The sequence below is a fragment of the Arvicanthis niloticus genome, chromosome 1 (genome assembly GCF_011762505.2).
Source record: "Arvicanthis niloticus isolate mArvNil1 chromosome 1, mArvNil1.pat.X, whole genome shotgun sequence".
NCBI classification, from domain to species: Eukaryota; Metazoa; Chordata; class Mammalia; order Rodentia; family Muridae; genus Arvicanthis; species Arvicanthis niloticus.
This window is the reverse complement of record NC_047658.1, coordinates 3,102,918-3,116,478: the sequence shown is the minus strand read 5'-3', so window position 1 is coordinate 3,116,478 and position 13,561 is coordinate 3,102,918. Positions and strand designations below refer to the sequence as shown.

The 13,561-nt window shown below is 47.4% G+C and overlaps 1 protein-coding gene across 1 annotated transcript in view; it reads left to right on the top strand.

Moving 5' to 3' along the window:
* The window catches only part of Clptm1 (CLPTM1 regulator of GABA type A receptor forward trafficking), a 32,035-nt gene that overhangs the window by 1,908 nt on the left and 16,566 nt on the right, over positions 1-13,561 (top strand). The window contains exon 2 of the mRNA XM_034508194.2: positions 6,654-6,766. Coding sequence (XP_034364085.1) covers positions 6,654-6,766 — 113 coding nt within the window. The remainder of the gene's footprint in view (positions 1-6,653; positions 6,767-13,561) is intronic.

The window sequence follows — 13,561 nt, the reverse complement described above, 5'->3', positions numbered from 1 at the left end:
TACCCAGACTTGTTTGTTTTTGTAGTTCTGGAACTCTGTAGCCCAGACTGGCCTGGAATTCAGACATCCACCTGCTTTTGCCTCCCAGGTGCTGGGAATAAAGGTGTAAGCCACCATTGTCCAGTTGAAAAAAAAATCCTTTGTTATTCACATTTTGAGTTGGCAAATTCTTCAATGTGGGGCTGTCCAGTGCACCTTAGGGTGCTCAGCACTGCCCCTGGTATTTGCGGACTATGTCAGTAGCATGTGTACCCTTTCCTGGTTTGACAATCAAAAATGTCTCTAGAAGTTTCTAAATGTTGTTGGGGTGGGGGCAGGGGTGATGGAGGCAGAATCGCCTGTGCTGGAGAGCCAGCTGACTGGAAGAATGTCATCTACTGTAAACCTTACTTCCTAGAGTGCTTCCCGTCTCCTTCCTTGGTCTTCCCTCTTGGGTCTTCTTGCCTGCTCTCTCACACAGTCTGTGCCTTAGGAACAGCCACTAAGGAGTTCACCCCAGTGGTGGTGGCTGTGGCAGCTCTAGATATAAGGCATGTACAGGATCACAGGAGGTTGGGCAGTGTTTGGTTTTGTTTGATAGAAGACAAGAGTCTCACCATGGAACCCAGTCAGCCTCAGATTCAGAATTCTTTTGCCTCAGCTTCCTAACATGACATGCCCCACTCCCTGGATGATCCTTAGTCCTCAGATCTCAGGTTTCCTTTCCCTAAGAAAGAAATCCTCTCAGACTGGGTCAGCCATACCCTTTGGGCTCCCCATGGTTTTTTGGTATTTTTTTGTTTTTGTTTTTTTTTTTTTTGGTTTTTTTGGGGTTTTTTCAAGACAGGGTTTCTCTGTGTAGCCCTGGCTGTCCTGGAACTCACTCTGTAGACCAGGCTGGCCTCGAACTCAGAAATCTGTCTGCCTCTGCCTCCCAAGTGCTCCCCATGGGTTCTGATGGCCAGGCCTGCCCACTGTGTGTTGTGACTGTCTCCTCCACTGGACTTTTAGTCAGTACTATATCTCTAGTCCCCTCAGCTCAGGCCTGGGCAGAGGAGATGGTAAGCTGGAGGAAATTTGTTTTGTTTTATTAATGGTATAGGCAGTGAATTCCCAGGATTCCTGCATGCCTATCAAGCCCCGCACTGAGCTCCAGCCCTAGTGCATCCCCTGACAGGTGCTCTACACTGACACCTCCGCGCCAGTCTGGTCGTTGAACTAAGAGTCTGAGGTGGTCATGGTGGATCTGAGCAGTCCTTGAGGATATGGTCCTGTAAGTGGGCATAGCTGTTTACCAGACTGCTAGGTGCTCCTGGAGGAGGGTCTGAGCTCAAGCAGACAGAGTAAGAGCGAGCAGGGGCTGTGCTACCCTTCCTACTGCCTTCTCATTCTCTGCTGGCTTAGCAGGCCCTTCCCTTGCCTGTGTCCCTGCTCCTCTTCAAGCTGGCCGAGCCACCCATTCCCTCAGCTGATACAGGCGGTGGGTAGAACGAGCTCTGCTTTCTTGGACCTCATGTATCTTCAGGAAGAGGTGGGGAAGTCTAGATGGGGATACAGTAACAACAATATACCTGCCGCAGATGGCAGAGACTTGGATATATGACTGCCGTGTGTAGGGAGTGAGCAGTGGCTATGTGGGAGGGCTGCCATTCAGATAGGGTCTTGGGGAAGACATCCAAGAGAAGGTGGCACTCTATCAAAGATCTGAAGGAGGGACAGGAGGAATCACAGCCCTGTAAAGGAAAGGCCATGGATGTAATGGAACTCAACTGTGCAGAGGCCCTGAGGTAAAAGATGCCTGGTGTGAAGAAGGGCATCAGAGGAGCAGGGAGGCATGGTGTACCAGGTTTTGGTGAGGAGTGGGCTTTGACTCTGAAGGCAAAGGGAGCCCCAGGAGGGTCACCTCTCTGTCTCGGTTTAACTCTGATACCTTTACATTTGTCGAATGTCAGTGCAGGGTGTGGTGATACACTCTGCAGGGTGTGGATCAGTTTGGTATCAGTACATTTGTCTCTAGGGACTGGTTCCAGGGTTCCCTTCCTTCAGTTTCAAAATCTCAGATGCCCAAGTCTCTCTTGTAGAATACTGTGTACATGTAACCTGCATGACCCCCTTCCCATGCCTTGTGGGTTGGAAGCGCTGTGGAAGTTGCTGCCAGGTTGTATTGGTTAGAAGGAAGTGACAGTAAAAAGTTTGTAAATGCAGGACGGAAGCAATTTGGTTTTGTCTTTTTCTTTTTTTTTTCTTTTTTTTTTTTTTTGATTGATTTATGTGTATGAGTGTTTGCCTACATGTATGTATGTGTACCACGTGTTTGCCTGGTGCCTGCAAAAAGTCAGATCTCTTGGAATGGATTATAGATGTTAGTAAGCCATTGTGTTACTGAGAACCAAACTAGTCCTCTGCAAGAGCAGCAAGTACACATAACTGCTCAACCATCTCTCCAGCCCTGTTTATTGGTGTTTGTTTGTTTTGAGACAGAGTTTCTTACATAGCTCTCAAGGTTCTGGAACTATATAGACAAGGCTTGCCTTGAACTCACAGAGATCCAGCTGCCTCTGCCTCTCAAGTATAGGATTAAAGGCATAAGCCATCAACCAGCTTTACTGTGTTGTAGAGAGAGGACCTCATATGTCAGCTGGGATGGCCTTAGACTTCAGGCAGGCAGTCCTTCAGCCTTCCTTCCCAAGTTGGCATTACAGGTGTGCAGTTGAGAACACTGGGGCTGGGAAGGCTGCTGAGATAGATGAGGAGATAGACGGGGACCAGAGAAGCCCGCCAGCCCGGGTTTGACCCCTCGAGCCTATAAAGGTTGAAGGAGAACTTTATGTCTCCGAACTTCACATACATGATGGAGCACACCTATATACCATGCATATATACAACAATGAGTAATCATTTATATATTTACTTCTTTGAGACAAAGTCTCTGTATGGAGCCTTAACTGACCCAGAACTCTACATGCAGTCCAGGTTGGCTTCAAACCCACAGAGATCTTCGGAGTCTGCCTCCCGGATGCTTGGATTGCAGGAGTGGACCATCACATCACTTAAACATTTTTTTTTCAGGGCCTAGAGAGCTGGCTCAGACACTAAGAGACTGGACTGCTCTTGTAGGACACCATAGTTCAGTCCCCACCACCAACATCGGACAACTCACAAGTTACTGCTTGTAACTCCAACTCAGGAGCTCGGCAACCTCTTCTGGCATCCAGGGGCGCCTGCATCCACATGTATATGCCATCCAAATGTATATGCCTGCACACAGTTCAAAAGAAATTCTGGATAGTGGTGGTGCACACCTTTAATCCTAGCACTTGGTGGACAGAGGCAGGAGGATCTTTGAGTTGGAGACCAGCCTGGTCTGCATAGAGAGTTCCAGGACAGTGGAGGATCTTTGAGTTGGAGACCAGCCTGGTCTGCATAGAGAGTTCCAGGACAGCCAGGGTTGCATAGACCCTAACTCAAAAAACAAAGCATTTATCGGTAGATAGCTAGATAGCTAGCTAGATAAAATCTTTGGATGGCTCAGGAGTTAGGAGCATTGACTACTCTTCCAGAGGACCAAGTTTTGATTCCCAGCACCCACATGGTGGTTCATAACCCTCTGTAACTCCAGTTCCATGGGATCCCATGACCTCATCTGGCCTCTTCAGGCACTGGGTATGTACGTGATGCAGACATACGTGTAGACACAACACCCATATGCATAAATATTTTTAAAAGGGCACTTGTTCTTGTCCATTCACACACAGAAACGGTTTAGGGACCAATGAGATGGAGCAGTGGGTAAAGGTGTGCATTGCCAAGCCTGTCAACCTGAATTTGATTCCTGGAACCCACATGGCAAAAGTACAGAACCAACTCTCACAAATTGTCCTCTGACCCCCCCACACATGGCTGTGGCATATGTCCCCACCTCCCCATAAAGTAAAAGAAACATTAAGAAGGAAAAGAGAAACGTTTGTATTTGCTTCATTTCTTGTATATGAGTATTTGCCCACATGTGAGTATATGATGTATATCACATGCGTACCTGGTACATGTGGAGGCTGACAGAGTATCAGAACCCTGGAACTGGGATTACAGATAGCTGTGAGCAATTATGTGAGTTTCCTATCTCTTGACTCAGGATTCTTTCTTGCCCTCCCAGTACTGGGGATAGGACCCAGGGTTTGGTGTATCCTGAATTCTGGGAGTACTGAGCCATGCCCCCCACCCCACCCCACCCTCATGGTGAAATCTAGGCCGGCAGTAGCTCAGAGCCCATCCCTGTTTCCTCACATCCCAGCAGCACTTTGAGGGGTATACCTTATGGGTTTGGTCTGCTTGTCTGTGGGAGTCTTCCCAGATGGATTGTCCATCACTGGAGGAGACGAGATCTTAAAAGCACTTGGGAGGCAGAGGCGGGTAGATCTCTTGAGTTTGAGGCCAGTCTGGTCTACAGCCTGAGTTCCAGGATAGCCAAGGCTACACAGAGAGACCCTGTCTTGTAAAAACAAAAAATAAACAAAATCAGGCAGATAGATGATAGATTGTTGGTTGATAGGTAGATGATAGAGGACTAGATAGGTAAATAGTTGATAGGTAGGTAGGTAAATAGACAATAGTTTTGTTTTGTCTTTTTTTTCTCTCACCTTTTTCTTCCAAGTGCTAGGGTTTTAGGTGTCTGCCCGTACATGGCTTCTTTACTATTTGCTGTTGTTCTGCTGGTGTGTTTCCCTCTTGACTCTGCAACCTGGGCCACCAAGCTCCTGAGCTTAATGACTACTGCCCAGCTCAGGGTCTGGTGCACAGTAGGCATGCTTGTCACACAGTAGGTATGTAGAACAGTCCTGGGAGCCCATGGAGGAGAGCATTTCTGTTCACCCTGTACCAGTGTTTTCACAAGTCTGTTCTCAGGGCAGAAGAGGGGACATGCCTAATGACATGCTAAGGTGTTTCAGTCAAGAACTGTGGGGAGGACTACAGCTGAGATTTACTGGACCCAAGAGTCATCCCCTGTCACCTCTCTGGTGTTGTCCTGCACTTTGGGACATAACGAGGATCTCACTGGGCAGTGGTGGCGCACGCCTTTAATCCCAGCACTTGGTAGGCAGAGGCAGGTGGATTTCTGAGTTCGAGGCCAGCCTGGTCTACAGAGTGAGTTCCAGGACAGCCAGGGCTATACAGAGAAACCCTGTCTCAACAACTGTCCGTTCCCCCCCCCCCCCCAAAAAAAAAAAACAAAACAAAAAACACAAAAAAACTAAGGAGGATCTTTTACTGAGAAGTAACAAGTGACACCTGCCCTGCTCTGTTTCCTGCTGTGAGGTGATAAGGAAAGATGGGCAGGATTGGGGTTCAGGGGCCTGGGGGAGAGGGCTGGGCAGTGGAGCCTGGAGACAGTGGGTATGAGTGGCCCAGGGGCAGGGAGGCACTGGATGTGCTGACTTTGCAAGTGTGGATCAGGTGCTGGTTCTCTGTATGCTCGTGGGGGTGTGAGACCTGCCTCCCCCACCGCTTTTAAAAAGATTATTTCTTTTATGCATATGAGGGCTTTGCCTGCATGTACATATGTGTACTATATTCGTGTCCAGTACCAATGGAGGTCAGAAAAGGATATTAGATCCCCTGCAACTGGAGTTACAGATGTTTGTGAGCCACCACCTGTGTGCTGGGAACTGGACCTTGGTCTTCAGAAAGAGGGGCCTTTGCTCTGAGCTACTGAGCTGTCTTTATAGTCCTCGGGTTCTACCTTTTGAAGGTTGACAGGATGGGACAGCCAGTGGGAGAGACTAACACTGGACTGGAGCCATCAGTGTCCAAAGAGAGAGGCTTCCAAATGGCCCTACCTTGGACTCTCTCCTTCCTAGCTGTCAGAGTGTCTCTGCTTCTGAGAGAGTTCTTGTGTTTTGAGTTGGCCTGTGTTGTCTTGTGTTTTAAGACAGACTTTGAACTCTGGCTTCTCCTTGTTTTACCTTTGAAGTGCTTAGATTATAGGCATGTGCCACTCTGCCTGGTGAGAGAATGATTTCTTTCCATGTTATCCCCACCTGATTCTTTGTCTTTGGTGTCTTGCTCCTGAGTAACCCAGACAAGTATCTTAATCTCTCTGAGCCTTTGTTTGCTCAGTTGCAGAGTACAGTTATATTCAGAGCTTGGTGCTCCACAGGCTGTACAGGGTGGATGTTTGTATACCAGCTTGCAGTATGACGTTCTGCTGGAGAGCTGGAGAGCAGGGACTCAGAGCCCTCATGCCCAGGGAAGGATCTTGTGGATCAGCCCCAGCCTTCCGTGGTAGCCAGCTGCAGAGCCCTAGGAGAGCCCTCATAGACAGTGCTCAGCTCACACTGTCAGACTGTGCCTCAGCTGCTGTCTGCATCTGTGCCTGCTCCCTTCGATAGTGTACTGTGATTTAACTCTTAGCACCTGAGCCTCAGGCCTGGCCACAGCTCTTAGCACATGCTTCTCAATGCTGCCCCCTTTGGGTTAGCGCTGATAGACAGGTCCCCATAGACTGGAAGGCAGTTTAGGACTGACCCCAGCATAGATATCCTTGGGGAGCAATTCCTCTTGAGCTCTTTCTACCTGGGGACTACTGGTTGTGCCTTCTCTGAAGAGTGATAGTCTCAGCCTCTGAACTCAGGGTACCCTAATCAGCCCCTTTATCCTACTCTCTATTCCCCTTATAGGTGACCAGCAATGGCAGCATTGGGAGGGACACACCAGCCGAGACCCAGCCTCAGAACCCTCCACCCCAGCCAGCCCCCAACGCCTGGCAGGTCATCAAAGGCGTTCTGTTCAGGTGAGCATGTGGGCTTGTGGTTCTCACTCTGCAAAAAGCAAGGCCTGGGGAGAGGGAGTGGTGACCAGGAATAGCACACTCTACATTGATCAGGGGTCTGCATATACAGGGGCCTCAGGACCTATGTGCCAGAGAACGACCTTGTGGATAAGCCATAGCCTTTCATAGTCTCACCCCAGTAGCCACCTTCTTCAGTGGTGGTTGCTGAGCCCCTAAGAGACCTGAGCCCCTAAGACCCCTCCTGGACAATATTCAGACTAAAATGGATTTGTTTTATCTATCTATCTATCTATCTATCTATCTATCTATCTATCTATCTATCTATCTATCTTTAGTCTGAGACAGTGTTTTTCTACTATGTAGCCTGGCTATCCTGGAACTCCCTCTGTAGACCAGGCGGACCTTGAACTCAGAGATCTGCCTGCCTCTGCCTCCTGAGTGCTGCGATGAAAGACATCCTTTTTGAGCCATACCTCAAGCCCCTTATTTCAAGACAGGGTCTCACTACACTGCCAGGCTGGATTGAACTCACTGTGTAGTCCACGCAGGCCTTGAGCTTTTTTATTACATTGAGTTATTAATTTTATGGGGTGTAAGAAGGTGTGTACATGCCGGACAGTGGTGGCGCACACCTTTAATCCCAGCACTTGGGAGGCAGAGGCAGGCGGATTTCTGAGTTGGAGGCCAGCCTGGTCTACAGAGTGAGTTCCAGGACAGCCAGGGCTACACAGAGAAACCCTGTCTTGGGAAAGAGTGAGAGAGAGAGAGCGAGAGAGAGAGAGAGAGAGAGAGAGAGAGAAAGTGAGAGAGAGAGAAAGTGAGAGAGAGAGAATATTGAATGAATATGAATGTGTGTACATGACAAGGTGTATATGTGGACATAAGAGGACAACCTGGGGACTCAGTTCTGTCTTCTCCCATGTGTTTCTGGGGATGAGACTCCACTGGTCAGGCTTCAGAGTACACACCTTTACTCTGGGAGCCAGCTCACTGGCCCAAGTCCTCGGACCTTGATCCTTCTTCAGCTTCCCAAATACTGAAATGGCAGTCCCAAAGGTCCGGCTGAAAACTCGCTTTGTATCGTGGGAAATGGAGTCTCACCAGGCACTGGAAGGGGAGAAGATTTTATGCAAGCAATTAGAGAATCTGCCTTAGTAGATTTTTTCCCCTCAACTTAGAAATTGCCTGCGCCCTTTTACAACATAGGTAGCCGTTGAGCATATGCTCAAGTTACTGATGAAGTGACATCCTAAGTGTATGGGACACATCTGTGTCCTCTGTTGATAGTGGCCTTAGGCTAATCATAGGTTTTGTGTCCTATTGATTAGAAAAGGTCTCAGTATGTAGCCCTGCTGGCCGGTGAATCCCTTGAGTGGTCCTCTCGGCTCACAAGAGACTAATCATAGTACAGGTTTATACTTACTCAGTGGAGATGCAGGGATTTATTGTTGGTTGAAAAGGGTCTCACTCTTTAGTTCAGTTTTAAAACATGACGACCCTCCTGTTTCAGCCTCCTGGGTGCCAGGTTTACAGGTGTGAGCTATCAGGTCTAGCAGATATATTTGGTATTTACAGACATTAGGAACAACCAATATTTTGTCTAAAATATAAGGCTTGACTAACTAACAATGTTGAGGGAGTCAGAGAGTGCATCTAATACATAGAAACACCATTCACTAACATCTCATTAAAGGCACACACCACTGCTCCTGGCTGTGTTTGCTATTTATTTATTTATTTATTTATTTATTTATTTATTTGTAGGAAGGTTTGAGACAGGATTTTTCTGTTTAGACTTGACTGTCCTGGAACTCACTCTGTAGACCAGGCTGGCTTCCAATTCAAGAGGTCCTTCTGCCTCTGCCTCCCAAGTACGAGGATTAAACATATGCGCCACCACCACTTGATTGTATTTTAAAACTTAATCTCTCTCTGTGTGTGTGTGTGTGTGTGTGTGTGTCAGTGCTGGTGGTGCTGGTGGGGTTGGGGGTGTTGGCATGTATAAGTATGTATATTCAGAGGTCAGAGGACAGCTTTCAGAACTCCGTTTTCTCCATCTGAGACCTGGAGATCAGACTCAGGTTCAGGCTTGGCAGCAAGTGCCTTTACTCACTGAGACATCTTGCTGGCCCTTTCTTTTTGACAGCTGTGACTTGGGCTGGCCGTCTTCCTCCCTGCACGTCTTGGGTGCTGGTGCTCCAGACCTGTGCCGCCGTGTCCAGCTTTATTAACGTTCTTTCTGGTTTTTAAAAACATGGTCTCAGGTAGTTCGAGCTAACCTATTAGATTTATAGCTGAGGATGTCCCCCAATTTCTATCCCCCCGCCTCCACTTCTTACAGTTTTCTTACATGGCCATCCAGAGCATCAAGCATGCCAAGCCCTTGCTGAGTTGGCAAGGTGCCCTGCCAACTGCACTGAATTCCCAGCCCCTATTGCAATTCTCGTGCTTCAGTTCCCACTTCAAGTGGAAGTCCTATGTTGAGCTCATCCTAGGGATTCTGTGAAAACTTGTCACCAGAGGGAGGTGTGTGTGACAGAAAGGGAAATGACTGCTGATTTAGAAGGGTCTAGTCTGCAGTGGGCACGCCTCAGCACAAGAGCACTCATCCAGCGTACTTGAACTTCCAGGGTATCTTCCCAGCACTGAGAGAAATAAAAAAAAAAAGAAGAGAAAGAAAGAAAAGACTTCATGACCTCCATTTCCATCTCTAGGCACATTCTGGTGGGGACTCCCAGGTGTGAAGCTGTGGAACCCTGTGCCTTACTCTGTCTCCCAACTCTGCCCTGTGTGCTTTCAGATTTTCTTTATTTCTTTGTGTGCGTGTGCGTGTGTGCATGTGCGTGTGTGTGCGTTCATGTGCGTTCATTTATTGTGTGGGAATGCATGTCGTGGATGCACATGTAAATAGCACAGCATGTGTGGAGAGGTGGGAGAACAACTTGTGTGAGTCTGTTCTGCTCTCTGACATGTAGCTTCTGGGTATGGAGCTCAGGTCCTTAGGCTTGGTGGTAAGTGCCTAGCAGGCAGAGCCATCCCTGGGCCTTATTCTTTAGTTTTTAAAAGTTGTTGGGCAGTGGTGGTTCATGCCTTTAATCTCAGCACTCGGGAGGCAGGCAGGCAGATCTCTGAGTTTGAGGCCAGCCTGGTCTACAGAGAGAGTTCCAGGGCTGTTACATAGAGGAACCCTGTCTCAAAAAAGCAAAAACAAAATGTTATAAACTCCATTTATTGTTTGACTGTATATACACGTGTGCTGTGCTCTGCACATGGAGTCAGCACGTTCCTACCACCACTCAGGTCCTGACGCTCAGTTGTGAAGACGGCTAATCTTACCAGCTCCTTTTTAACATTTAATTTTTTATTTATTTTGAGGCAAGCCTGGAACTTACTATGTAGATCAAGCTGACTTTGAACTCCCAAAGACCTCTCTGCCTCTGCTTTCTAGGTGTTGGGGTTAAAGTTTTTATTAGCATATATTATTTATACACAATAGTGGTCTCCCTGTAACGTTTGCATATGTGGACATAATGTATTTTGATCTATTTACGCCCCACTTCTCTTTGTGTGTGTGTGTGTGTGTGTGTGTGTGTGTGTGTGTGTGTGTCCCGTTTATATAGTGCTGTGGAGCACACCCAGTGTGTGCTAGGCAGGCTCTGTCAGCAGAGCCTCATGCCTGCTTCCTTAGGTTTCCTTGTCCATCATCCCTGCCCACTTTTAATTGAGATAATGTCTCGGTCCGTAGCTAAGGTTGGCCTGTAACTCAGGACTGCCTTCGCTGCCTGAATGCTGGATCACAGACTGTACCATCACGTCTAGCTTGCTTTTTGTTTTCATGCTCCAAGGGACAGGACAGGGCAGTCAGCTTTCTCAGGTCCTTGCCTTCATTTCCTCACAGCCAGCAGCACACCTCCCAGTGCTTTTTATTAACTGCATATCTGGACATCTGCACGTTGGTGCTGAGGGTTGTTTCCTTCTCAGGGGCTCTGCTCCAGCCTCTGCAGGCTCACTTCCTTCCTTAGAACTAGTGGCAGCAGACATGGGGGGGGTGTGGGTGGCTGCTCACACACTATCTCATCTGAAGTCTTGTGTGTGTGTGTGTGTGTGTGTGTGTGTGTTGCTGTGAGTGGAACAAAAGGCCTCAAATATGCTAGGCATAGAGCTTCTTTTTTTAGTTATTATGTTAATTGTTTGTCTGTGAGGTCAGGGGTCGGGCACATGCTGCCATGGACAACTGCCAGAGGACAACTTTATGGCATTTGTTTTCTCCTACTTTTTACATGGTATGATGGTTTGTATATGCTCGGCCCCGGGAGTGGCACAATTAGAAGGTGTGGTCTTGTTAAAGTAGGTGTGTCACTGTAGGTGTGGGCTATAAGACCCTCATCCTAGCTGCCTGGAAGCCAGTATTCTCCTAGCAGCCTTCAGATGAAGATGTAAAACTCTGAGCTCCTCCTGTACCATGCCTGCCCAGATTCTACCATGTTCCCACCTTGATGATAGTGGACTGAACCTCTGAACCTGTAAGCCAGGCCCAATTAAATGTTGTCCTTAATAAGTGTTGCCTTGGTCATGGTGTCTGTTCACAACAGTAAAACCCTAACTAAGACATGTGGTCATCAGGCCTGCATAGTAAGACACTTATGATGAGCCATTTATCACACAAACCCTAGTTTTGAATTTTTATTTTACTTACTTACATATTGAGACAGGGCTTCATCATGTAACTGCCTGGCCTGGAACTCACAGAGATCCCCTTGCCTCTGCCTCCTGGGTGCAGGAATTAAAGGCACTTGTTTCTTGGAGGCAGTGTCTCAGTATGTGTCTCAGGCTGTCCTTGAATTTGCTGTGATCCTCTTACCTCAATTTCTCCAGGGCTGTGATTGTCTGGTTGGTTGGAGCTTGCTTCATTCCATTCATTTATTCGTTCATTTTAAGATGGCTTTATGTATATAAGTTTATTTTGCTTGTATGTGCGTATCTTTGTACCCTATGTGTGCCTGGGGACCTCAGAAGTCCGAAAGGGCATCGGATCCCCTAGAGCTGGAGTAATTGATGACTGTGAGTCCCCATGTGGCTGTCAGGAATTGAACCTCAATATTTAGGGAAAGGAACAAGTTCTGCTAACCACTGATCTATCTCTTCAGCCCCAAGGTTGGATATGGTGGTTCACGCCTTTAGTTCGAGTATTTGGGAGGCAGGGGCAAGCCAATCTCTGAGTTCGAAGCCAGCCTGCTCTATATAGTAAGTTCTAGGACAGCTAGAAAAACACACAAACAAAAATACAACATCCAGGGATTTTTGTTTTGATTTGTGTTTTGATATAAGGTCTTGTACAGTCAAGAATACTCTTAAATAAAAGTTTCTGTTTAGCTGAGGATGACCCTCTCCCACCAGTTGAGTACGAAACAGGGTGTCTCTGTGTAGCCCTGGCTGTCCTGAAAATTGCTCTGTAGACCAGGCTGGCCTCAAAACTCACAGAGATCTGCCTGCCTCTGCATCCCTAGTGCTGGGATTAAAGGTGTGTGCTACTATACCCAGCCAGTTTTATTTTTTATTATTTTATTTATATCTGCATATATTGGATCTTTTGATGAGCTTCCCTGTGGGTGCAGGGGATTAAAAACTCAGGACCTCTGGATAAGTAGCTTTTAACCACTGAGCCATCTCTCTAGCTCTAAGTGCCAGATTTATAGATGAATGCTAAGATTCTGGGATAACTAAGTAATGCATAAAGCCCCCAAGCAGATTCTGTGTATGGCAGTGACCCTCTACAGCGGAATAATGTCCAGAGATGTGAGCTTACCTTTTACTTGCATTGGTGTTTCCTAGTGGAGTTGCAGAAGAAGTGGATATTTGTTCTTTCCAAATTGTGTGTGTGTGTGTGTGTGTGTGTGTGTGTGTGTGTGTGTTTTGTTTTTTGAGATACTAATTTATATATCCCTGACTGGCATTATGTTCACTGTAATCCAAGCTAGTTTTAAGCTTTCAGTGATCCTCCTGTCTCTGCCTCCTGGATGCTGCAATTAACAATTATAAGCTATTATACCCACATTTGTTTATAAGCTTTCTGAACTTTAACTGTAAAAGTATCTATTTGAACTGTCTGGGTGGTGGTGGTGTCACATGCCTTTAATCTCAGCACTCAGGAGGCAGAGGCAGGCAGATCTCTGTTTGAGTTGGTCTACTAGAGCTAGTTCCAGGACAGCCAGGGATACACAGAGAAAACCTGTCTCAAACCCAGCCCCGTACTCCTGCAACAAAGGCTATTGGAATGGGGTAGAGAATTTAATGCATACTTTTATTTTCTTTCTTAAGCACGTTTTTTCTCTTGTTTTGTTGTGTTTTTGAGACAGTGTCTCTACCGGTAGTCCAGTCTGGCCTGAAAAAACTTGAGTAGTCCTTTTACCTATCAAGTGTTGGAATCACAGGCATGAGCCACGGTGCTGCCTTTACTCCATTCATTTGGGAAGCCTTGGCACAGTCTCTTCCCTGTAGGCTTGGGTGCACAGAGGAAGGGCTTTTTTGTCCTACAAGCCCTCTGAGAGGTTCATGAGATAATGTACAGCTGTCCTCACATTGCACTCCAGATGTCTAGGACCCAAACCCTACAAAGTGCTGGCTGGTCTAGCCTGCCTTGTTTCACACATGGGGACAGAAGGCTGGAGGGCTGAGGATCCACAGCCCCACCCCCCACCCCCCAAGCGGGGCAGTGCTACTCCCACACTCTCTTTGGTGTATTTACCAAAGTGGGAGCTTCCCATGAAGGCAGCGGAGGTCCCCAGGGAGCACTGG